This window comes from Bos indicus, chromosome 17 (genome assembly GCF_029378745.1).
Source record: "Bos indicus isolate NIAB-ARS_2022 breed Sahiwal x Tharparkar chromosome 17, NIAB-ARS_B.indTharparkar_mat_pri_1.0, whole genome shotgun sequence".
In the NCBI taxonomy this organism is placed as follows: Eukaryota; Metazoa; Chordata; class Mammalia; order Artiodactyla; family Bovidae; genus Bos; species Bos indicus.
Genome location: NC_091776.1, coordinates 10,611,091 through 10,637,895, shown reverse-complemented (window position 1 = coordinate 10,637,895; position 26,805 = coordinate 10,611,091). Strand labels below are relative to the sequence as shown.

General features: G+C 41.0%; 1 protein-coding gene and 1 non-coding gene across 3 annotated transcripts in view; one reads left to right on the top strand and one right to left on the bottom strand.

The window, feature by feature from the left end:
* The first annotated feature begins 389 nt into the window (after nucleotides 1–389).
* EDNRA (endothelin receptor type A) overlaps nucleotides 390–26,805 on the top strand; it is a 74,280-nt gene continuing 47,864 nt past the window's right edge. Inside the window, exons 1-2 of one of the 2 annotated variants that reach the window (XM_019977907.2) lie at nucleotides 390–1,066; nucleotides 5,398–5,888. In XM_019977907.2, coding sequence (XP_019833466.1) covers nucleotides 5,469–5,888 — 420 coding nt within the window. In that variant the 5' untranslated portion in view covers nucleotides 390–1,066; nucleotides 5,398–5,468. Of the gene's footprint in view, nucleotides 1,071–5,397; nucleotides 5,889–26,805 lie in introns of both variants that reach the window. The other variant, XM_070769023.1, reaches the window with a different exon arrangement.
* LOC139176898 (U6 spliceosomal RNA) lies at nucleotides 10,934–11,037 on the bottom strand. The gene has a single exon (XR_011561367.1). It is a non-coding gene; the product is annotated as a U6 spliceosomal RNA (small nuclear RNA).

The following is a 26,805-nucleotide window of genomic DNA, read 5'->3' as shown; positions in this document are numbered from 1 at the left end:
AATCATAGGTTTCTCAGAGCCGCCCACTGGACCCTTCCACAGTCTCTTCAGGAGCTCCTATTTTACCCTGAGCCAGTAGTATATAGCCTTCAAGGGACAACATAGACGCAAAACGTCCTTGAAACAGTCAGCTGCTGTGCACACGGGCTCCTTGTTGCTGCTGTTCAGTTGCAAAGTTCTGCTGAACTCTTTGCCACCCGTGGACTGCAGCACACCACGGTTCCCTGTCCTTCACTATCTCTTGGAGTTTGCTCAAATTCATGTCCACTGAATGGGTGATGCAACCTAACCATCTCATCCTCTGCTGCCCCCTTCTCCTTTTGCCTTCAATCTTTCCCAGCACTTGAACTTGCTATAAACTTAAGAGGGAGCTTAGAAGCCAAGCAAAGGGGCAGGGAACGCAGAGCATAAACCGCTGGTTCCGGACCCTGACTCTCTGCAGCTGCTCCGTGCAGATCAAATCTGCCTGCCACTGGGGAGGGAAAGGTTTCTCAGCAAGCCCTTCCTTAGTTCTGGGCCTCGTTTGTTAAACTACCCTCCTCCTCAACGACCGCCCCCGCACCACCACCACTTTCATTTCAGGAAGGAAATAGTTAAAAAGACTCCTGCCCTTCAGGGCCTGGGAGGGGGCGGCCGCCTAGTGCCTTATAGTGGCTGCATCCCTGGAGGGCTGGAAGGCTGGGACATTCTCGCCGCCCCAGAGTGGAGTAGATCTGGGAGCTTTGGGAGGAGAAGGGGAGCACAGACGCGAGGCGCGTTCCTTCGGAGTTTTCTTTTTCTTGAGAACCCTCGCGCGCGCGCACAGCCAGCCCTTTGGTCTGGAGATTGCGGACCAGAGGTGGAGAAGCTCCATCCCCCCTCGGTGGCTGAAGCCTGGCGGCTCGGGGAGGACCTCCCCAGAGAAGCCGTGCCCAGGAAGTTTTCCGAAGCGGAGGCAACGGTGCAACCCGGGCCGCCGCCGCGCCGGATCCCGGGACATTCGCCATTCACCTTCGCCGGCTCGGCTTCAACTTGCCCGGGCGCCGCACACAGACCGGGCAGCAGTCTGAGCCCGCGGAGCTCCACGGTCGGTGCAACTCTTTCCTCTCCGGGTCCAGAGTCGGGTGGGGGAGACACTGATGGGTCCCTGCGTAGGGAGGAGAGGGGACCTCCGAGCGTTGTCGCCCGGCGCCGGCACCTCTTGCACCGGGGCTGGCATCACCTGCCCGCGGGGGCGCGTGGCTGCGCGGGCGCCTTCCTGGGCGGGTGCACGCCCGGGAAAGTTTGGGGTTTGGGAAACTGATCCAAACCCCTCAGCCTTCCCAGGCGGGCGGCGGAGTTTTCGTCAAAAGAAAACCTGGGTCTCCCTTTTCCAGGCGTGGGAGAACTTTGTGGACCATCACGCCCGTGTCGCTGGCTTCAAAGCCCGCTTGTGAAGTTTGCCCCGCAGCCCGCTGCTCCCGCACGCCCGGGACGTGCCGAGGGTAGCCAAGGGCACCGGGTGTGAGGGGCGGACGTGTTTGGGAAAGATGTTTTTGGAGAACCCCCAGGGCAGCTACTTTGGAAACCTGCCTGTGGAGGTCTGGGCGTTTTGTTCTGTGTCCTCCTTTAAAGGACACTTGTCGCCCTTCACGTGCGGAAAACAAGGGCCGTTCCCACCTAATCAGCCTCTGTTTACGCCGTCCTAATGGCGTTCCGGGTACTTGGCGGCAGAGGGGGTGGGCTGGGAGGCATATTAAAGACAGGCGTTGTCAGTCAAGAGAGTTACTAATTTCTTGCTCAGTGAGCAAAACCCACCAAAGTTGGGGGGGAAACTTATTTAAAAGTTCCTAGATCATCTGTGTGGTTTTTGTTTTTGTCTCTTGTAGATTATTTATGGCTCCCTCGCCCCCACCCTCCGTTTTGTGTTAACTAATTGAGAAATACCTTGGCAATCATTTCATGTAAATTACCTGCTCTAAACTCATGCCATGTGGGTAAGGTTGGAATTTCCAAATCACGAATTTGGTGAACTTTGATCCGGAGAGTCCCCAGATGTGAAAAGGTTTAAGCATCAGGATAGAGTCCTCTTGCTTCATAATAGCTTTGGAACTCCAGCAGATCCTTAGACCCCAAATATGAAGAATGCTGAATCTGTAAACCAGGTTCCTCAGGTCTGAACCTGAGAGGCTTCACCAGAGCTATGACTGATGATGAGTGATGATCTGAAGCCAGGGTGACTAGTTCCATGGAGATGAGCTAAGACTCATCCTTGGAGGAACACGCAGTTCAGAGGGCTTTTTCCCTTTGGTTTTGTGTCTTTAACCCAATGATCATATGGCAGCTTCATGCCTTTGCCAAGTATGCCTTAGTTCTGCAGCTCCGTGTGTGTACAGACAGGGCTGAGAGAGATGACTTCAGAAATGGTGGTGTCAGTGTTGGAGGAGGGAGGCAAGTGGTTTTCATGGTAGCCGGCTCACACTTTGATAAGAACCCACAGCTTTGATAAGACTCAACTCTTGCCGTAATCAGCTCACCAAGTGAACCAAAGTGCTGATATTCAAACAGTAGTGCTACTTTTGTGAACCACCTAGCCAGGTCCGTTCACAAAATATCCTCCTAGCAGACTATGATGGGCAAAGAGCCATTCCATTTCTGAGAAAGGCCTTCTTGTCTCTTACTTCGAAGAAAACTCATTAAGGTTCATTCCCATTGGGAAACTGGAAGGCATTAGTCATTAAATAGCATAAGATATTGAAGAATTTCCTTTCTTCCATCTCTGATCTGAAGAGGAGGGTGACGATGTGCTTTATTCTTGGAGCGGTGTGGAGTGGAGTCCTGATCACCACTGTGTAACTGAAATAGCGGCGTTTCATAGGTCTATCAATATTTTGTCAGATACTCCAAACTGTAATACACAAGGGGGAAAAAAAAAAGCTGCATACTATTTGACTTGGTCAAAAAGTTCATTTGGGCTTTTCCATAAGCTGATACAAAAAACCCAAATAAACTTTTTGGCCAATCCAATAATTAAAATTGTCTAGGCAGAACCGTATGCCCAGTATGCTCGTAGCTTAGAAAAATTGATATCTGAATCATTTAATCAGACTGAGTCAAGTCCTATGATTAATTAGAGTGAAGGGTTATACCTGTCCTACCACTTCTTGGTCACAAAAATGTAACTTCTTCAAGGCTGTTTCCTCACGATATTCTCCCTGCCTACCTAGAGTTGTAAAGCTCAATTCAGATAACAAATAGGTGTATAATAGATTACCATAGTACGTAAACTTTTTTTTGGCCTCGTGGCATAGTTTCCTGACCAGGGATGGAACCCGTGCTCCCTGCAGTGAAATCACAGTGTCTTAACCACTGGACCACCAGGGAAGTCCCAAATGTTATTATTAATTCAGGTTCCTAAGGAAAAAATCTCTGGGGAAGGCAAAAGTATACAGTATTGCACCTTACATTTACTTTAGACCTTATGTACATTTTGAATAAATCTTATTTCTTCATGTATTGACTAAGCCCTAAGCTTTATTAATAACCAAGATAACTGTCAAACTCCTAAAAATGGTTGATATCAATGATGGATAGACTCAAAAGGACACAATTCTTAAAACTTAAATTGTGACCTGGGTGTATTCATCATATGTACACACTATATCGTAAATGAAAGATTCACAAAAACTCACAGAAAATATCCAAAAGATAAAAATGGGAAGAGCCATTTTTATATATGTTTGTTGTGTAATCACCAACCTCCCTCATTTTCCCAGCATCTTTTCTTTAAGCGTTGAAGTAGAAATCTAGACTTCCTGAACAAGAAGGACCACTTGCTCTCTGCCAGTGACTAAAACAAAACAATGAAATGGTCTTTTGAAATCATATCTAAGCACCCTGCAATGCCTGTTGCTTCTTCAGAATGCTTGAAACATTGTTGAACATTTTAAGTGCTAAGTGAGTGTACAGTCTAGCAGTTAGGAGCTCATACTCAAAGGCAGACTCACCTGCCTTGGTGTCATGGAAGGGCCACATCAACTACGGTCTTGACAAGCTACTTGACCTTCCTGAGCCTGTTTCCCTGTGTTTATAATGGAAACAGATACATAGTTCTCATGGTCATTGTATGGATGAGATGACATCACACGTGTGAAGTGCTCAATGTGGTGAATGGCTGGTCAGAATCAATGTAGCTATAAAAGATGTTTAAAGAATGTATAAAGGATATTTGGAAAATCAAATAGTACACCTGGTCTGGGAAAGTCCATTCCTCCTAGTGCTACTCATTGACAAATATTCTTATAGTAATTTCTGACAAATGGAAGAGCAAAAAACTCCTGTCAGAGGATGTAGATTGGACTTCCCTGAAGGTTAAGACTTCCTGTGGTTAAGACTCCAGGCTTCCAAAGCAGGGGGCATGTATTCAATCCCTGGTCAGGGAACTAAGATCCCACATGCTGTGCAATGCCCACCCCTCCAAAAAGATGTAGATTGTACACGTTATTCATCCAGGTTTTTAGTAAAATAAATATTCTGTCTTTATCAACTATCTTATTTTTAATTGACTAAGATTGTTAAATGTATTGATGGTTTAATCACAGTTCTGATTTTCAGTGAACATAATACTTAAGAGCATCTGAGCTGCATTTTATCTCTATTTTATTAAACACACACGTGCATTTTATTTCTATCTTCATCATAGAAATAAACACACATGTTAACAGCACACATGTTGAAATACTAGATTGTTAATTATAAAATTTGGTGATTTTATGCCTTACTACTACATGACTTTCACTCAGTATGTAATATCTTTTCCATTAGTAAATAAAATATTGTTATCTCAACTCTTGAAGATTTTCTGTACTTCAGGCTATCAGCCTAAGTGTAAGGGAGAAAAGAAAGTAACTTCTGCACTACTTAAAGGAAAAACTGTCAAGTCCTCATTCATATTATAATCTAGATGTAGATGTGTGCACGCGTGTTCAGTTGCTTCAGTCCGACTCTGTGCGACCCTATGGACTGTAGCCCTCCAGGCTCCTCTATCCATGGGACTTCCCGGGCAAGAATACTGGAGTGATTTGCCATGCCTCCTCCAGGGGATCTTCCCAACCCAGGGATTGAACCTGAGGCATCTCCTGCATCTTCTATATTGCAGGCGGACTCTTTACCACTGAGCCACCCAGGAAGCCCCAGATGTAGGTATAGCCATGGAGAAAGGTGAGAGAGACAGAGGCAGAGGCAAAGATACAGAGATATAACTTGCCCTAATAGCTCTGAGCTTGTCTGCTTTTGTTCCGCCATGGGGTAACCTGACACAGTTGTTATCTACTTACCAAATAAATCCTGCTTTTTAATTGAAGCAGTAAATTATCGACTGCAATCTTACTGGCAGCTGGATTTGTAACCAAAATCATTTTTTCTCTTTTCTTTTTCCAGGTGGAGAAAAAAAAAAAAAAGAGGGTGTCAAATCAACAGATTAAGTGACATTTCCTGAAATTTGCATCGAGATGGAAACCTTTTGGCTCAGGTTGTCCTTCTGGGTGGCTCTGGTTGGAGGTGTCATCAGTGATAACCCTGAAAGCTACAGCACAAACCTAAGCATCCATGTGGACAGTGTCGCCACTTTCCATGGGACAGAACTCAGCTTCGTGGTCACCACACATCAACCCACGAATTTGGCCCTCCCCAGCAATGGCTCAATGCACAACTATTGCCCACAACAGACTAAGATTACTTCAGCTTTCAAATACATTAACACTGTGATATCATGTACTATTTTCATCGTGGGAATGGTGGGGAATGCAACCCTGCTCAGGATCATTTACCAGAACAAGTGCATGAGGAATGGCCCCAACGCGCTGATAGCCAGCCTTGCCCTGGGAGACCTTATCTATGTGGTCATTGATCTCCCTATCAATGTATTTAAGGTAGGAAATCACCACACGTGCGTTTGCAGGTTGGAATGCATGCTCTGGTTCCGCAGTTGAGAGAGGTGCTACAGACCTTTCTGTCCTTTGGAATTTCAGTCTGTGCTTTTACTGAGAGCCATTTCTGCTGTCTTGAAACTGGGTGACATTTATAATTCTTATTATTTCTTCAATGTGACACTGATTTCCTGACTTACAGAGTATCTCAGGGATGACTCTTCAAAGTTATGGTCTTCCATGAATGGGGTTCTCATACCAGTCCTAAGCTGGCTGAGTGGATGGGCAATATGGGAAAAGAACAGTGGATGTTTTTGAGATTCCATTTCTGGGGTGAGACCTACTGAGCCCAACAAGTATTTAATATAAATATATCTTCAGTTTTACTTACCTTTTCAGCGTGATGCTGTCTGGGAGCCAGATAGCCACAGTGTGACTTGAAATGAGAGGGCTTGTTTTATTTTGACTGGCTGATTAAAGTCAAAGGTCATGCTGGCTTCTGCAGTTATCTGGGTGACTTAGAGATAACAGGGTGCACGTGATGGTAAGCCAGTGGCGACCACGCTGAGCAGTGTTGCTAAAACCATTTAAAACAGGCATCGGTTTACTGCTGCCTCCTTCCTGGTTTCGGCTTACATTTATCGAGCACCCACTGTGTGCCTGCGTGCTCCCACTGTCCAGAGCTAGGCAGCAGGACCCAAGTTAGTGCCTGGGTAGGAGAAAATGATAACTCACCCATTTTTGGTGTGATCACCTCGCTCTCGGGACTAGTTAGTACCAAAACAACTACAGCCAAAAGGAATTAGTCATTCCATATTTGGTTTAGTGGTTGTGAGGGGAAAACTGCTGCAAGAATTCAAATGAGCTAAAATTCAAATGAAATTTCGTGATCTTTGCCAGATGTTTTGGAATGTCTTTATTCCTAGCCCAGGGAAAGCACGTTCCTCAGCCTTCTTTTTTTTTTTTTTCTTCTATGTATTATCTGAAGAAACAAAACTATTCTGAGCAAGAATACTCTGAAATATGACAAAGTGGAAAGTTTTGTCAGTTACAGACATGATTAGTTCTATGAGAAATAATAGCCTCTCGGTTTTAAGTAGATAGACTCCAACCGTGGTGAAATGACACTATCTACTAGAAAAAGCAGTGGTCTGACAACAAAGATGAAAACACTCATGAAAACTTTGAACATTACAAGGAAATAAATCATCTCACAATTATTCCGTTACACTGTTTGCCGAATTGGGGGAATTAGACAACAAAAAGTTAAAAATCACGTACCATCTCTTTCCACAGAAGGCCATGAACACATGTGTTTTCTATTTGAACTTAAAGCAGAATTTCAGAACCAGATTAGGAGGCAAAATTGTAAATAGGAGGCAAACGTGTAAATAATTTAAACTATTTAGCATATGCTACAGAACTTAATTTTTTTTCTTTTCAAAAGTTTTTTATTTTCTCTTTGTGAAATAGTACATGTACTCAACCTAGCTTCCTCAAGACATCTCTTTAGTAAGAGATTAAAAAATGTTGACATGACTTATTCACAATCATGGTGTGGATTATTAAATAAATGTTGATTATTCACATTTATACAGCTAGTTAACCAACCCATATGGCTCAGGAAAACAACAGAACTGTCTCTGAATTAATAGGCACATCAGTATCTGCTGAGAAGGAGACTTATCTCTTGGAGGTGCTCCCTGCCATTCACCAGACTAAACTTCATTTCTAGTCCATAATAACATTTTAAGTCAGATCACATGGAATATCTCCAAATTTGGTGAAAATTCAAATAAAGCTTTGTTTTACATTCATACAGCAATGCGTGAAAACTAGCACTTCCTTATTTGACCTTATAAGTCTTCCATCTTGGGAATCCAGTACTTTATACTGCTGTTTTCAACAGTGTGGACAGTTTGATGTGTTTCTTTGTTGTGGGAGTACTTTTGTATAATTCCTGCTTTTCTAAAACTCATGTAATGAGTCATTTAACCAACAGTTATTTTACCAAGTAAATCTTTGGGGTTAAAAAAAAAAAAAATTACTCTTTAGTCATTTCAGTCTTCTTTCAGGGGAAAAGAGAAAAGCCCTGGAGTGAGCATAAAAGTCTCACAATATTCAAGAGTTATACTTCCTCCTGGCAGTCCTCTTGTCTAGGCTAGGAAACCATAAGATGTTACTGTTTCTCTGACTTCTGCCTGAGAGAGTCAAGAGAATTCCTTCTAAGCAAGCTGCCTCTTGCTGTAAGAGTCTGATGCCTTGAAGCCTCACACATCAGACCTATGGATTCCTCTGACCATGCGAGCTGTCTCTGTATTTCAGGGCAAAATAGTAGCCATCCAATCTCACTGTACCATTATGTTTACAAACCAGTGAAAAGTGCACAGACTTGAAGAACATTCTGTTAAAGGGATGCATGAAGCTTCTTTATCTCCCCTGCTATTAGAATTAGGTTGAAAGAAGAATGGTTGAAAGGACGTGCCTGTTCTTCAAAGAAAGATAAGTTTTCAAATCTCACAGGTCATTGTGTTTAAGAGTTCCACCAGTTGCTTTTCAGACTCAGTTCTAAGGTGTCTCCAGAGGGCAAACATTGCATTGAGTTGGGTTAGAATCAGAATAAGTGAAAGCAGTGAACAGGCGGCAAGCTGGACCTGCTGATTAGACTATTACAATAAAAAGGAGAGTGCATGACAAAGTGTTCTTTCTATTCGCATTTTGTTATCTTTCTTTCACTTTGAAAGACCTTGCACTGAAACTGTTCCATGTATTGATGTACTGGAAGTGCAGTGCAGCCAGCCTCAGACAACTAGGCTGTTTCTGTTCAGTCATCATCCCATGCAGCTGGTGTTGGGTGGCTTGGGATGCTCTGTGGGCATGGAACAGGCGTTCACTACACATCTGAATTTCCAGGTTTCCTTGTTGATGTCTGTTGTGTCAGGATTTCTTCCTCCAGGCTGTAATGGATGTTGCTTACGCTTATCACGTGCTTCTCTGCTCGGACACCCCCAAGAGTTCCTGCTTCTTCCTCCTAACACGCATGTGCAGCTCTTGTCCGAATGCCTCACTCCCCCTAAGTAACGTTCTCCGCCCTGAGGCTGGATATAGTCACCGAATTGCCTCTGCTGAAGCATGTACAAATCCTGAACTTAAAAATGAATTAGGTCTTAAGTTATATACATTGCATGGAGAAGAAATAACCCAAAAAGTGAAGAGAAATTCCTCTGGCCTTGTTTACACTCGTGTGAGTACACACACACACACACACACATTACCTGATAGTAAAAATCAGACTGAGACAATAAACTATAAAGTAGAAGGAACCAAAGGATGCAAATAAATGCCAATTACCTTGTTGCCTTTCAAATGGCAGTGTTGAAGAAATGCTATTATTTATCAAGGGATTACCCTAATTTTGAATTGTACAAAAAAAAAAAAATGTATCATTAGCTTCATGAGGAGACTGACAAAAATAGGAGAGAGGAGAGAAAAGGAGTTAGTAGACCCTTTCAAATAGTCACACTTATAACCAAACTGATGATGGATTCAATCTGTCAAGAATTACACTATCTGATATCCTGATTTTTCAAGGAAGGCAAAAACGTAGCAAAATAGATCAATCTGTATATAAAATATTTACATTCATTACAATGACAAAACAAAGCATTGTATCTGTGTTTCGAATCCAAAAATACCCCCTAAAGACTCAATGACAATGTAGATTAGAAGTATAGAATCTAATAATTATATATATTTTTTTAATGAGTCATTTATGCCAACTTTAGGGAGAGAGGTTTTAAACTTGAATAGAGTGGAAACCCTAAAAGTGATGTTGGTGCATGGGTGGGCCAAAGCTTGGTATCATGTGCTCTCAGTTCAGTCGCTCAGTCGTGTCCGACTCTTTGTGACCCCATGGACTGCAGCACGCCAGTCTTCCCTGTCCATCACCAACTCCCAGAGCTTACGCAAACCCATTCCATCGAGTCGGTGATGCCATGTGCTTTCAGGATAACAGTTAACTCAGAGGTGCACACAGATATGCCCATAAGCCATTGCACCTCAGCCTCTTAAGTAGAAACAGGAGTGTGGGGAAATATATGTCGGAAGGAAGCAGAATGGAGAGGATGAATGAGAATGGCAGCCACAGGAAGAGGGAAGCAGCTGAGCCCAGGGACTTGGCATGGAAATGTCATCACAGGGGGAGATGGAACCAGTGGCGTCATAGACAATACTGTGGGTGAGTAACGGCTCCACGTAGCAGGCAGGGTAAGGCAGATCTCTGAGAACAAGCTAGGCAGCCAGGGACCTACCCAGTAATTAGTTGTTGACTAATTGCGTCCACTCCAAGCAACCACCTCTTCCTGAGGACAACAATGAAAAATAAACAAATACAATTTCTGTATGAAATTATCAAGGATATTTTGCAATGAAAAGCCAAGGTTCCCAATATGTTGCTCTGGCAGAGGATCTGAGCAATGTGGAAACCAGAGACGTTCGCACAAAGCCAGTTTATCTCCATCTTCACACAGACTTTGACATCTTGTGCAACTGGAATCCATCTTGTTTGGGCAGCCATACAAGAGTTGTTTCCGGACACCTCACATCACCAGGGCAATATCTGTGTTGGACACAAATTGCCGCAGCATATAAAGCATATGCCTCAAACATAGAACCTGTGCAATAAGTGCTTTTCAATGCGATTTAACAAAACCATGTCAAAATGATGTGATTAAAATTAACTTCTTTTTTTCCCACTGAAGTAGAGTTGATTGACAAGGTTGTGTTAATTTCTGCTGTACAGCAAAGTGATTCAGTCATACAGATATATCCTTTTTCATCTTCTTCCCCATTATGGTTTTTCACCGGATATTGAATCTAGTTCCCTGTGCTGTATAGTAGGGCCTTGTTGTTTATCCATCCTATCGATAAGAGTTTGCATCTCCTAATCCCAAACTCCCAACCCTTCCTCTCCCACCCTGCCTCCCCCTTGGCAATCGCAAGTCTGTCCTCTATGTCTGTGGGTCTCTTTCTCTTTCATAGATAAGTAAAAAATATAGGAACACTTCACAGACTTGCATGTCATCCTCGCCCAGGGGCCATGCTAATAACTGTATTGTTCCAGTTTTAGTATATGTGCTGCTGAAATGAGCACCAAAACACACTTCTAATCTGATTTTTCTGAGACCTTCAAATTAAAATATTGATGATGATAAGGACGATGATGTTAATCTGTCAGAGGGAGTCTTCATTTACAAACAAGGCACAGTATATTCTCTATGGTCTACACATACTACTCCCCCAAGCTGATCAAATTACCCACCACTGCATATATAATCATGATGTTTGCCTTTTACTCATCATCAAGCAGATAAAAACAGGCCTTTCTCATATATTCCAGTAATAGCACTATAATCATAAAATTAGGTATTCCTTAAATTTTCAGAAAGAGAACGTGTCCCTTCACTGAGCTTTCTGTCTCCTTGTTTGGTACCCCATACCCCAGCTCATCATGTCATGTTAGGTGTCTCTGACTCGGCCTCATCTCTCCATGCTTCTTTCTCATCTACTCCTCTTTATCCAGCTAACCAAGCTAAGCAAGATGATCCTTCTACCTGAAGTATTCTCCCTCATGCCTCCTCTGGTTTATTCCACTGTATTCCTCAGATCCCAGCTGCAGCATCTCTTTGTGTGGCAAGCATGCCTGACCTAGACTGGGTCAGGGCCTCTCTCCTGGGCTCCTAGGACACTCTCTGTTAACCCTGTAAGAGCACAGAACACACACTCTATTGTCTCTGTCAATTCCCTTGCCTGTCTGCCCCTCCTAGACTGCAGGTCCCCTGAGGCATGCTGCCATCATTCTCATTTATCACGGTTTCTCACACCACATCCAACAGTGTGCCCAGTTTCAAAACTACTTGATGAATGAGCAAAATAAGAAAAATGTACTGTATTTTGTCTCTATAAGAATGTTTTTCTCCCATGCAATTCCAGATCTAAAGACAGGCTTGCTTTTTGAATTTATTGAATCTCTACTATTCCCCTGCAAACCAGGATAGCTCAAAGTCCATAAATCTAGGAGAGAAATACATGCACTATCACAGGATCGTTTTCCCTTTGTCTATAGAGGTCAAGAGTTCTTTTTCTATGGTTCTGGCATTATATTGTTTAATTTCGTCTCTCTTGAGTGGTGTAACCAATTAAAGAATCTCGTTTCAAGATTTCTGTGCAATACACAGTCCTTCAGCATAGTTGTAATTGTGGTTTCGACTGAAATATTCAACCTACAAGTGATTTGGAGTATCAAAATGAACACTCATATCATCAAACATTTTATTTGCTCTTTAGAGAACAGGAAACAGATTGATTTTCTGGCATGGCTGAGACACAGGAAGATTGTAAAAGTTCATTATGCTAACTAGCTGACCTAAGGATATATGTACATATTAAATGACAGAGTGATAAATTTATTACCCAATTTGCTGTTTATTATAAGGAAGTTGCTGTCTGAAAAGGCTTCAGAACCCTCTCCAACTCTACCTCCCCTTCTGACTTTTCGTTTCCTGTGTCTGGGAATCTCATTGCTTTCTCTCATGGTCCTGTTAAGTAATTATTCTCATGTGAGGTTACTCAGCTAACCCTCAGCATTTGGCTCACAGCAGTTATTCCCGTTTCGGTGATGGGGGATGGAAACCACGCATCACGGCAGGATTGTTCCCAGGGCTGAGAGATGCTTTCAGTCTCCTTCTCACTGGGAAGGTGTTGGGACGTTCAGAACATTGTGACTGATACTTCTCCATCAAACAGGACAGATCATGGAAGAGGCTGCTGTGTTCTAAACTGAAAGAGTGATGCATAAATGCTTTACTTTTGAGAAAAGAATTTTCTCATACACACTGTGTGTGTGTATGTTGCGGTAATTCCATCATTCTGTGCAGTAAAAGCAGATGTCCTGGCTATTATATTCTGAAATATTTCTAGAGTGTCTTTCTCCCATGAGTTGCTAGCATGGGGAGTGTCATTTCTTTATTATCATACAAATTTTACACAGTTTGTATATAGAGTGTATAAACTAAAATGAAAGAGGATTGGGGTATGAAGTTTCTGTCTCTGAAGCTGATTTGAAGGCTAGAGTGGTTAAATAAGGAATGTTCTTAAGAAACTCTGTCAAAATAAATTTGATACACAGCCAGAAATTCTACAACTGCTTTCTGGATCTACCATAATCTCTTGGGAGCTGGAATTATTGCTTTCTATAGCTACCATTTTATTTTTAGCTAGGTCTAGTTTTTCTTGGAAAAACTTTCCTACATTATAAAGGTAATAGTTGATATTAAACTGTAATAGAACTGAACGTAAGTCTTATTCAGTGTTACTATTTGATAGCCTTATTTTCAAATTTGAACATCAAATTTTACAAAACCACATGCTCTAAAATGTTTATTTAAATTTGGGAGGTTTGACGTCTTCATGTTCCTGAACTCAAGAAGCAAAAATCAAGTGTGCCCTCAAATTTAGTATTATTTTTGTGAATGTGCAAATTTAAATTTCTCGAGAATTTAGAATTTAAAACTTCTCCAAAAGTTTCATCAGCATCATTTGCCATCATGACTTACTTGGCAAATAGGATAGACAACAGAAGCTACTCAAATCATGCTTCTCATAACACTTAAACATGGGAGTCCTATAATTTTAGATCGAGTTTTATACTAGAAAGTAATGGAGGTGGGCAACTGTTGGCCATTTGGTTACTCAGTTACATCAGATCTCTCTTCTCTAAATATCCTTTATCTATTCATTCATACATATTTATTGAGCTCCTCCTATATGTCAGTTATTGGGGAAATAGCAGTGAACAAAAACAATCCTTGTCCTCAAGGAATTTACAATCTAGTAGAAGAACAAGACAGCGATCAAGTGAAGTATGTGAAATAGCAGCTAAGGAGAAAAGCAAAACAGAGAAGAGGAGTAAAAGGAGGGGGAGGAGTGGGTAAAGAAGAACTCAGTAGAAGGCGATGCTGAATGAAAGCTAAAACTTACAGGAGCAAACCATGCCACTGTCTATAAAGAAAGAGCATCCAGCCAGTGGGAATGGCAAGTGCAAAGGCCCTGGGGCGGGCATGTGCCCAGAGGGTCAACAGAGCAGCAAGGAAGCCGTGGTGGCTGATTGGAAGGGAGAGAATAGTAACACGTGATGTCACAGAAATACTGGGGTGGGGTAAGCGATGCAGGGAAGCAGATAACATAGGGGTTAGCAATAGATGACCTTTTAATTTATTGTCCAAACCAAGATGCTTTGAGGGTAAAAGGAGACACTATCAATAATTGCATCTGGACAATAGGCATAAACCAAGCCTGTCCTGAGAAAAGTAGGAAGCCTAGTCACCCTACCTATACACCTTTATAAAACCTTTAGCTTCTTTCTGTGAATGAGATAGGAAACTTTTAGAAGGTTATGAACAGATGAGTGACATGATCTATTTTACATTTTAACAAGAACTTGCTGGCTACTGGGTTGAGAAGCATTTCCTAAATCAATGAAAGAAAAATATACACTGAAAATACATTATGTGAACCAGTTTATAGGGCTTCCCTGATGGTCCAGTCAGCAAAGAAGCTGCCTGCGATGCCAGAGAGGTGGGTTTGACCCCTGGGTCGGGGAAGATCCCCTGGGGAAGAAAATGGCAACCTGCTCCAGTATTCTTGTCTGGAAAATCCCATGGACAGAGGAGTCTGGTGGGTCACAGTCCACGGTTCACAGAGTTGGACACGACTGAGCAACTAAACCAGCACCACCATACCAATTTATAACGGGAGAATACTGCCCCCTAAAGCTTAATTAGTGTTTACTCTGTACCAAGCTAACTCATTGGATCCTCACAGCAAACTTATTGCACTGCTATGGCCTGAAAATGAAGAGACTGAGGCACAGTGTTTAAAGAAAGTTCTCAAGATCACACAGCCAGCAAGTTGCAGAGCCAGGATCAGGATCCAGTCTGATCACAGAGGCCATGCTCTCAGCTAAGCCGCCACACTGTTTCTCTTCCATATGCCTCATAAGGCAAAGTTGATAGTCATCCAGATGTCAGCCCTAGCACAGAAATAAATTTTCAAAGACTGTGTTCAAAAATAGCCATTCCCCTTTCTTTCCTGCATTAAATCCAATATTTCTTAAGTTGTTTATTTAGGACAGAAGTCGCACACTACAAAGGAAGGATGTATACGAAACAGAGATTGCTCTCCAGAATAGCATTTGTGTTCTAAGTCTTGCAGATTGCATTGGAACATCTGGTAAACAGATTTTTGTATTCTATACTCATTGTCATGTTGGTGAGATCAACTGACAGAAGGAAGCCAGAAAATAAAAATAAATAAACTGTAAAAAAAAAAAAAAAAGGTTAAGTCCTTTGATGATCTGATTGCTTAGACATATATATCTGCTCAGAGGAACATTTTTTGCCAAACTGATGTCTCATCCAGTTATTACAGGAAAGGCTAGGCAATTTGTAGGCAAGAGACAGAAACATGAGTGTCTATGGCTATCCCACAGTTCCAGGTGGGATATGAACACCTGGTTTTATTGATAAAACTAAATGTTGTATTTCTAGACCTTCCTCCCCAGAAGTTTACCAAATGCATAAGAATTAAAAGAGAATATGAAAGAATAATGAATGACATTTGGGGATATGTCTCAAATTATATTTAAAAAGAAGCTAGAAATAAAATGCCTGGGAATAAACTTAACCAAGGGGGTAAAAGACCTATACTCTGAAAACTGTAAAACACTGATGAAGGAAATTGAACATGATACAAAGAAATATAAAGATACTTCATGCTCTTCAATTGGAAGAATTAATATTGTTAAAATGGCCATACTACAGAAAACAATCTCCAAATTTAGTGTAATTCTTATCGAAATACCATGACATTTTTCACAGAACTAAACAAATAATTCTAAAATTTGTATGGAACCACAAAAGATCCAAATTTCCAAAGCCATCTTAGAAAAAAGAGCAAAACTGGAAGTATCACCCTTCCTGACTACAGACAGTTCAGTTCAGTCGCTCATTCGTGTCTGACTCTTTGCCACCCCATGGACTGCAGCACACCAGGCCTCCCTGTCCATCACCAACTCCCAGAGTTTACTCAAACTCATGTCCATCGAGTCAGTGATGTCATCCAACCATCTCATCCTCTGTCATCCCCTTCTCCTCCTGCCTTAAATCTTTCCCAGCATCAGGGTCTTTTCCAATGAGTCAGTTCTCATCAGGTGCCCAAAGTATTGGAGTTTCAGCTTCAGCATCAGTCCTTCCAATGAATATTCAGGACTGATTTCCTTTAAGATGGACTGGATCTCCTTGCAGTCCAAGGGACTCTCAAGAGTCTTCTCCAACACCACAGTTCAAAAGCATCAATTCTTCAGCACTCAGCTTTCTTTATAGTCCAACTGTCATATCCATACATGACTACTAGAAAAACCATAGCTTTGACTAGATGGACCTTTGTTGGCAAAGTAATATCTCTGCTTTTTAATATGCTGTCTAGATTGGTCATAGCTTTTCTTCCAAGGAGCAAGTGTCTTTTAATTTCACGGCTGTGTCACCATCTGCAATGATTTTGGAGCCCCAAAAAATAAAGTCTGTCACTGTTTCCACTGTTTCCCATCTATTTGCCATGAAGCAATGGTACCAGATGCCATGATCTTAGTTTTCTGAATGTTGAGTTTTAGGCCAACTTTTTCACTCTCCTCTTTCACTTTCATCAAGAGGCTCTTTAGTTCTTCTTTGCTTTCTGCCATAAGGGTGGTGTCATCTGCATATCTGAAGTTTTTGATATTTCTCCCAGCAATCTTGATTCCAGCTTGTGCTTCTTCCAGCCCAGAGTTTCTCATGATGTACTCTGCATATAAGTTAAATAAGCAGGGTGACAATATATAGTCTTGACGTACACCTTTCCCTATTTGGAACCAGTCTGTTGTTCCATGTCCAGTTCTAACTGTTGCTTCCTGACCTGCATATAGATTTCTTAAGAGGTAGGTCAGGTGGTCTGGTATTCCCATCTCTTGAAGAATTTTCCACAGTTTATTGTGATCCACACAGTCAAAGGCTTTGGCATAGTCAATAAAGCAGACATAGATGTTTTTCTGGAACTCTCTTGCTTTTTCAATGATCCAGCGGATGTTGGCAATTTGATCTCTGGTTCCTCTGCCTTTTCTAAATCCAGCTTGAACATCTGGAAGTTCATGTTGGAGAATTTTGAGCATTACTTGGAGAATTTTAAGCATTTGAATGCAGAGTTCCAAAGAATAGCAAGGAGAGATAAGGAAGCCTTCCTCAGTGATCAATGCAAAGAAATAGAGGAAAACAATAAAATGGGAAAAACTAGAGATCTTTTCAAGAAAATTAGAGATACCAAGGGAACATATCATGCCAAAATGGGCACAATAAAGGGTAGAAATGGTATGGACCTAACAGAAGCAGAAGATATTAAGAAGAGATGGCAAGAATACACAGAAGAACTATACAGAAAAGATCTTCATGACTCAGATAATCACGATGGTGTGATCACTCACCTAGAGCCAGACATCCTGGAATGTGAAGTCAAGTGGGCCTTAGGAAGCATCACTACAAACACATCTAGTGGTGGTGATAGAATTCCAGTTGAGCTATTTCAAATTCTTAAAAGATCATGCTGTGAAAGTGCTGCACTCAATATGCCAGCAAATTTGGAAAACCCGGCAGTGGCCACAGGACTGGAAAAGGTCAGTTTTCTTTCCAATCCCAAAGAAAGGCAATGCCAAAGAATGCTCAAACTACCACACAGACTATATATAAACCTACAGTAAACAAAATACACAGTCCTGGCGCAAAAGCAGCCACATCATTGATCAATGGAACAGAATGGGGATACGAGAAATAAACCCATGCACACTCTCTTCATTAAGTAGTGCTGAGAACTGGATGGCTACATTTCCTTATACCATATACAAGAAAGAAAAATCACTCCAAATGAATTAAAGACCTAAATGTAAGGCTATGGTTTTTCCAGTGGTCATGTATGGATGTGAGAGTTGGACTGTGAAGAAGGCTGAGTGCTGAAGAATTGATGCTTTTGAACTGTGGTGTTGGAGAAGACTCTTGAGAGTCCCTTGGACTGCAAGGAGATCCAACCAGTCCATTCTGAAGGAGATCAGCCCTGGGATTTCTTTGGAAGGAATGATGCTAACGCTGAAACTCCAATACTTTGGCCACCTCATGAGAAGAGTTGACTCATTGGAAAAGACTCTGATGCTGGGAGGGATTGGGGGCAGGAGGAGAAGGGGACGACAGAGGATGAGATGGCTGGATGGCATCACTGACTCGATAGACGTGAGTCTGAGTGAATTCCGGGAGTTGGTGATGGACAGGGAGGCCTGACGTGCTGTGATTCATGGGGTTGCAAAGAGTGGACATGACTGAGTGACTGAACTGAACTGAACTGAAGACCAGAAACCATAAAATTACCAGAAGAGAACATAGAACACTCTTGAACAAAAATCATAACAATATGTCTTTGGATCTGTCTCATAAGGCAAAAGAAATAAAAACAAAGATGAATAAATGAGACCTAAATAAATTTAAAAGCTTTTGCATAGCAGAGGAAACCATCAACAAACCAAAAAGACAACCTAAAAAAATAGGACAAAATTATTGTAAATGATATGACTAACAGGGCTTAATATTCAAAATAAACAGTTTGTAGAATCAATATCAAAGAAAATTAAACAACCCAATCAAAAAATGGCCAAAGACCTGAATATACATTTTTCCAAAGACAACATACATATGGCTAACAGGCACATAAAACAATAACTTGACTAATTATTAGAGAACTGCAAATCAAAATAATAATGAGATATCACCCCACACCTGTCAGAAGAGCTATCATCGAAAAGTTGACAAATAACATAGCGAGGATATGGAAGAAAGGGAACCCTTGTACACTGTTGGTGGGAATGTGAATTGGTGTAGCCACTGTGGAAAGCAGTGTGAAAGTTCCTCAAAAAACTAAAAATAGAAATATCAAATGATGCATTCTTGGGTACATATCTAGGAAAAAATGAAAATACTAATTTGAAAAGATACAGGCAACCCCATTGTTCATAGCAGCATTATTTACAATAGCCAATATGTGGAAGTAGATGAATGTACAAAGATGTGGTATATTCCTACAATGGAATATTACTCAGCTATAAATAAAGAATGAAATTCTGCCATTTGCAGCAACATGGTGGACCTAAAGAATATTATGCTTTATGAAGTAAGTCAGACAGAGAAAGGCAAATCCTATATGATACAATTTATTTGAGGAATCTAAAAAATAAAGCAAATGGACATGTATTGCAAAACAGAAAAAGGCTCACAGATATAGACAACAAACTACTGGTTACCATTGGTTTAGGGGAGTTAGTGTAGGAGATTAAGAGATACACGCTACTGCATATAAAGTAAAGAAGTATATATTGTACAGCACATGGAATTACAGCCACTATCTTGCAGTGACTTTAGTGGAGTATAATCTATAAAAACACTGAATCACTATGCTGTACACCTGAAACTAATATGATATTGTAAAGCAACTATAAGTAAGTAAAGTCGCTCAGTCGTGTCCAACTCTTTGCGACCCCATGGACTGTAGCCTACCAGGCTCCTCCCTCCATGGGATTCTCCAGGCAAGAGTACTGAAGTGGGGTGCCATTTCCTTCTCCAGGGGATCTTCCCGACCCAGGGATCGAACCCAGGTCTCCTGCATTCCAGGCAGACGCTTTAACCTCTGAGCCACCAGGGAAGCTATAGTTCAATATAAAATAAAAATAAGCTAGAAATTCTCAATTTTAAAAAATTTACATATGAAATTTAATGAAGTGATTTCGTTAAGTCTGAAGCTATTTGAATAGGAACTTTATTAATATCCCTAAATTTGTTTTTTTTTTTTTTATTTTTATTGAAATATAGTTGACTTACAATATTCAGGTGTACAGCAAAGTGATTCAGGTCTTTTTTACATTCTCTTCCATTATAGATTATCCTGTGCTATACAGTAGGTCTTTGTTGGTTGGTTATCTGTTTTATATAGTGGTATATATATTTTACGGAGAAGGCAATGGCATCCCACTCCAGTACTCTTGCCTGGAAAATCCAATGGATGGAGGAGCCTGGTGGGCTACAGTCCATGGGGTCGCTAAGAGTCGGACACGACTGAGCGACTTCACTTTCACTTTTCACTTTCACGCATTGGAGAAGAAAATGGCAACCCACTCCAGTGTTCTTGCCTGGAGAATCCCAGGGATGGGGGAGCCTGGTGGGCTGCCGTCTGTGGGGTCGCACAGAGTCGGACACGACTGAAGCGACTTAGCAGCAGCATATATATTTTAATCCCAAACTCCTAATTTACCCCTCCCCCTGCTTCCCTATGGTAACCATAAATTCGTTGTCTATGTCTGTGAGTCTATTTCTGTTTTGTGAATAAGTTGACTTGAACCATTTTTTTGGATTCCACATGTATCATATGGTATTTGTCTTTGTCTGGCTTACTTGACTTAGTATGATCATCTCTAATATCCCTAACTTTAAAAGCAACAAGTAAAGCTAACAATATTGAGCATGTCCAACATATCCAGAATCATTCATTTCAAGATATAAAAAGTAAGGGCGCATATGTCTTTGCCAAATATTGAATAACGTACTATGCCCCAATCCCGCATGAGTTTTATGTCACATAAAGCAATTCTATAGAATATCTGCCTTAAAAAGAATATGTGAACTTTTAACTTAGTTTCAAAAACAAAAATGTCTAGAATACTCCAGAATCTCTAATTTTGTGTCATGTATATCACAAATGCTGTGTGTCTCTGCCTATTTCCTTCGTTTCCACAAATTTGATGTTCTTATAAAAGCTAAACCTATGAAAATTAAGGTAGTGTTATATCATTTAAGAGCCATAATACTTTATAAACTTTTTAACATTTTACTGAAGTATAACATACATGCAGGAATAAAAATGCACATAAGTGTCAGCTCTGTGAATTTTCACCAAATGAACTTGATCCTGTGGACCCAGGATCAAGAATTAGAACATTACCTGCACCCAGAAGTCCCTCAGTCACTAACTTTCCAAACTCCCAAGGCAACCACTTTCCTGACTTCTAACAGCATGAATTTGTTTTCCTACTTTTGTGTTTTATATAAATGGAACCATATGGTAAATATTCTTTTCTGTCTGACTTCCTTTGATCAACATGATGTTTGTGAGAGTAACCCATGCTGTTGGGTTTAGCTGTAGCTCATTCGTTCTCGTTATTGTATAGCACGTCACTGTCTGAATATATCACAATTTATTTATTCATTCTACTTAAATAGGCATTTAAATAGCTTCCAATTTTGAGCTCATACAAATAGTGTGAACATATATATTGCTGAAATATATATATATAGATATAAAGACAACATCTTATACATTTGTATATACTTAAACATCAACATATATATCTGTATACTAGATATGCTTTAAATATAACTCTTGAGCATAATCCTTTTATATTTTGATCAGAATTTTAGAGAGCCACCAGGGCATGTACAGGGAACTAGGCAGAATTTCCTAGGCAGAATTCTTTTCTAAACACTTTAAAGACTTGTGTGGCTTATGTCCGAACTTTGTTCATTATAATTCTTCTTGGCATTTCAGGCAAATCCACTATCTGCCTTCATATTGGATAATCCCCAAATCAATTCACACATTTACTAAGTGTCTACAAAAAGCACAAAGAAATCTGGGACAGACATGCCTCTGAGTGGCTGGCATTCCATGTTGAGGATACAAACATATATTCCATCAAGTTAGCCTGACTGCCAGGGGAATTTTATATTCCACTGTTTTGTTAAAATTTGGAGGATCACTGAACACAATTTTACTGGGGAAAAAAATTACATTTTGAATGTAAAACACCTATTTTCTTTAAAAACAGAGAAACTGTCATTTCTCCTTCTCCTAAAGTAATATATACATCTATACCAAAATTAATCAAATTACTCCCCAGAGACACAAAGATAAAATTAGGTTTCAAGCCTTTTCCATTAATGCTACAGCTAATGGTCATTTATTTTAAAACTTTACAATGCCCCATGAAACACAGATTAAAAAGCACTGATTTCAGACAGTAAATGTTATGAGAGTTTAAGTTAGATTGATGAAAATTTCCAGACAATCTCTCTGAGGTTATTTTTGTTAAATGACATATTTGGGGTATGCCAGTTGCTTGGTAAAACTTGGAGGTTTAGTTGTAATCGGGTTGCCACATTATTCTAAGACAAGATTGGTAAGAGAGGGTTGTTACAGAAATTTACCAAATTGTAGCATATAAAGACAGATCTATTAATAAAAGAAAATCTTCCTAATATCAACACCCAAATTTGCATTGCAACATCCCTAGAGAAAAATTTTATTTATCAAAACCACTGACTAGATTTTAAATGGAACACAGCAGTGGTCTTACAAGGCACTTAATACATCCTCCCAAGAAGGTATTCAGAACTGCGTGAACACTGGGTTTTACAGTCTTATGATCATGCTTTTAACTTTAAAGGTAGATGATTGGTTGAGACTTTTCCTGCTTTTTGGTCTGAGCAAATAGTTAGCCTCACAGTAATATTTTTATTGGTTTTATGGTGTAACCTTAAAATTGCTTCCAGCTCCTGGATTACCATAAAGAAGGGAAGTAAATCCACAGGGAGTCTGGAAGCATGAAGGTGATATTCCAGGGCCTAACTTGCAAACAGTGAGTGGTCACCACTTCAGCTTAATCCTGTCTGATTCTCTGACCCAGGCATGGGTTAACTACACCATGAACCAAATCTGGCCCAAAGCCTATTTTTGTAAATGAAATTTTATTGGAACACAGCCATACCCATTGCTTACATAAATGGTTTCAACAGATACCAGAGGATCTGCAAAGCCTAAAATATTTACTATCTAACAAAATGCTTTTGAACTGTGGTGTTGGAGAAGACTCTTGAGAGTCCCTTGGACTGCAAGGAGATCCAACCAGTCCATTCTGAAGGAGATCAGCCCTGGGATTTCTTTGGAAGGAATGCTGAAGCTAAAACTCCAGTACTTTGGCCACCTCATGCGAAGAGTTGACTCATTGGAAAAGACTCTGATGCTGGGAGGGATTGGAGGCAGAAGGAGAAGGGGACGACAGAGGATGAGATGGCTGGATGGCATCACTGACTCGATGGACGTGAGTCTGAGTGAACTCCGGGAGTTGGTGATGGACAGGGAGGCCTGGCGTGCTGCGATTCATGGGGTCACAAAGAGTTGGACACAACTGAGTGACTGAACTGAACTTAACCATTTATAGAAAAGTTTATCAACCCCTGCAGCATCTCACCAACTGCCCTGGCCCTGCCTTTCATCTCTGTCTCTCATCCTCCCCCATTTTGTCCCATAGCAGGTCAGAGCTCAAGAACTGAACCTCAGAATATGAGTAAGCCTTCATAACCTTTGCTATTCTTAAGTGACTGATGCCCACAACCACCAAAATAGTAGATGGCATGATCCCAAGAGATCAAAGTACATTTCTTTTTTAAAATAGTTTTGTGACTGATCTGAAATAAATCACTGATCTTTCAAATCACTATCTTTTTTCAAGATTTTTTTTCCTTAATATGGACCACTTTTAAAGTCGTTACTGAATTTTGTTACAGTATTGCTTCTGTTTTCGTTTTTTGACCACGAAGCACATGGGATTTTAGCTCCCCAGCCAGGGACTGAACCCACACCCCTTGCATTAGAAGGCAAAATCTTAACCACTGGACAACCAGGGAAATTCCTTCAAGTCATCATCTTTGTATGAAGAAATAAAGATGGGCCATCTCATGGAATCCCATTAAGGACAGTGACACATAGTCAGCCTGTTCCTGAGGTGACTGCTGACATTAATGAGTCGAACAACCCAGGGCTATTACCTTCCCTCTGTCTTCCCCATTTATGTTAGCAAACTTCCAAACTTAGTTTCCTGGAAGGTCTTAGCAACTGGGTATCCATCAAACCTTTTGGACAAAACTGTATGTTTTCTGATCAAAATTGAAGAAGTTTTCAATTCTTTGTCACACACTTAGAGACATTCATTCCATTGTCTTTCAAGCAATAGGTTGCAGCTCTGAACCAAGGGACTTAATCTTCAAGCAGCAATTCATGTTGCAGTTAAAAAAGAAAAAGAACAAAACAAAGACGTAGTTTCCATTCATTTCAGGGAAATTTCACACAGAAGAAAAAAAGAGAGGTACTCTCCAGAGATCTTAAAGATAAAAGCTTTACATACTTAAAATTATTTGATCTGAAAAATCACTGCATTTTATATTTCTTTGATAGACCAGTTAAACTTTATGGTCATAATTAAACATAGATGAATTTCTATCTCTGGGCTATAAAATTCAAGGAATATTTATTTGATAATGGGCAGAACTATTCCAGTAGAACTATTCCAAACCCTAAAAGATGATGCCATCAAGGTGTTGCATTCAATATGTCAGCAAATCCGGAAGACCCAGCAGTGGCTACAGGACTGGAAAAGGTCAACATCCGAATTTCCAAGAAGCATAGTACTAACAAATGTGCTAACCATCAGACAATTGCACTCCCATGCTAGTAAGGTCATGCTTAAAGTCTTGCATGCTAGGCTTCAGCATTGTGAGAACCAAGAACTTCCAGATGTCCAAGCTGGGTTTAGAAACAAAGAGAAACCGGAGATCAAATTGCCAACAGTCGGTGGATCATGGAGAAAGCAAGGGAATGCCAGAAAAATATCTTGACCTCTGTTTCATCAACTATGCCAAAGCCTTTGACTGTGTGGATCATAATAAACTGGGGAAGCTCTTAAAGAGATGGGAATACCAGACCATCTTACCTGTCTCCTGAGAAACCTGTGTGCAGGTCAAGAAGCAACAGTTAGAACCCTGTTAGGAACAATTGATTGGTTCAAGATTGAGAAAGGAGTACGACAGGGCTGTCTGCTGTCACTCTGTTTGTTTAATGTATACACTGAGCACATCATGAGAAATGCCAGGCTGGATGAGTTACAAGCTGGAATCAAGATAGGCAGGAGAAACATCAACAACCTCAGATACGCGGATGATACCAATTTGTGGCAGAAATCAAAGAGGAACTAAAGAACCTCTTGATGAGGGTGAAGGAGGAGAGTGAAAGAGCTGGCTTAAAACCAAATATTAAAAAAACTAAGATTATGGCATCTGGCCCCACTACCTCTTGGCAAATAGAGGGAAAAGGTGAAAGAAGTGACAGATTGCCTCTTCTTGGGTTCTAAAAGTGCCACGGATGGTGACTGCAGCCATGAAATCAGAAGACGTTTGCTTCTTGGCAGGAAAGCTATGACAAACCTAGACAATGTTTTGAAAAGCAGAGACATTACTCCTCCAACAAAAGTTCGTATAGTCAAGGCTATGGTCTTCCCAGTGGTCACATACAGTTTTGACAACTGGACCGAAAAGAAGGCAGAGTGCCAAAGAATTGATGCTTTCAAAGTGTGGTGCTAGAGAAGACCCCTGAGAGTTTCTTGGACTGCAAGGAAATCAAACCAGTCAATCTTAAGGGAAATCAACCTTGAATACTTATCGGAAGGACTGATGCGGGAGCTGAAACTCCAGTTTTTTTGGTCATCTGATGCGAATAGCTGACTCATTAATTGTAAAAGTCCCTGATGCTGGGAAAGATTTGAGGGGAGAAGCAGAAGAGGGCATCAGAGGATGAGATGGCTGGATGGCATCGCTCATGCAATGAACATGAACTTGGGCAAACTCCAGGAGATGGTGAGGGGCAGGGAGGCCTGGCGTGCTGCAGTCCATGTCACAGAGAGTCGGACACAGCTGGGTGACTGAACGACAGCAATGGACAGAAAGGCCTGTCACAGACAAAGGGGAAGCTGGGGAAACATACAAGACCTATCCATGTTCCTTCTTTTTTAAAACTGTGTATGTATCTATGTGATTTTGTGGCACAGGTATTATCTGTATACAACAACCTTTAAAAATTATTGGGGAAGGAAAGGGGAGCTACAGGGGATGGGAGGAAGAAGACAGAGTTGGGTGATGGAGATTCATCCTTGAGACCCCACTGTTAGCCACTGTGTAATTCAGCAGTCACACTAAGACTTTCGGATATGTGTAAGAAAGGAGGGAAGTGAAGGAAGGAAGAAGAGAGGGAGGGAGCCTAGACTCTCAGAATGTTGAGGTATCAACGTTTGTAGTTCCAATTATGTGAACCAGAACTTGGAGCTATTTATAATTTTACAGACACCAATCCAGCAGGCAATAGAATATAGGCATTCTCGCAGCTGATGGGCCCAATTCTACCTCTACTGTGGTTTTGAAATTTTTTACTTGTTTGCAGTAACTGTGATGAACTCTGATGAAGTGATAAATATTTAGTTTGTGGAAATGGCCCAGAAGAAAAAGCTGGTACTAGAATTGAACATGTCTAATAAAATGTTATTTCTTAGCTAGAGACTGGAGAGAAGCAGGTGATTTAGGACTTAACATCCGTCATTTGGGGCTTTCCAGGTGACTGACTGGGTAAAGAATCTGCCTGCAATGCAGGAGACTCAGGAGAAATGAGAACCAAACGGGGGAGCAGTTTGCAGGGAAGATCCCCTGCAACCCACTCCAGTATTCTCACCTGAAAAAAATCCCATGGACAGAGGAGCCTGGTGGGCTACGGTCCACAAGGTCACAAAGTCGGATACAACTGAGCGACTAAGCACGAATAGCAAAGAGTTCTTACACTTGACACCAAAAGCACAATCTAGACAACAGATAAACAAGACCCCATCAAAATTTAAAACATTCACTCAGCAAAAGACCTTCTTAAGAGG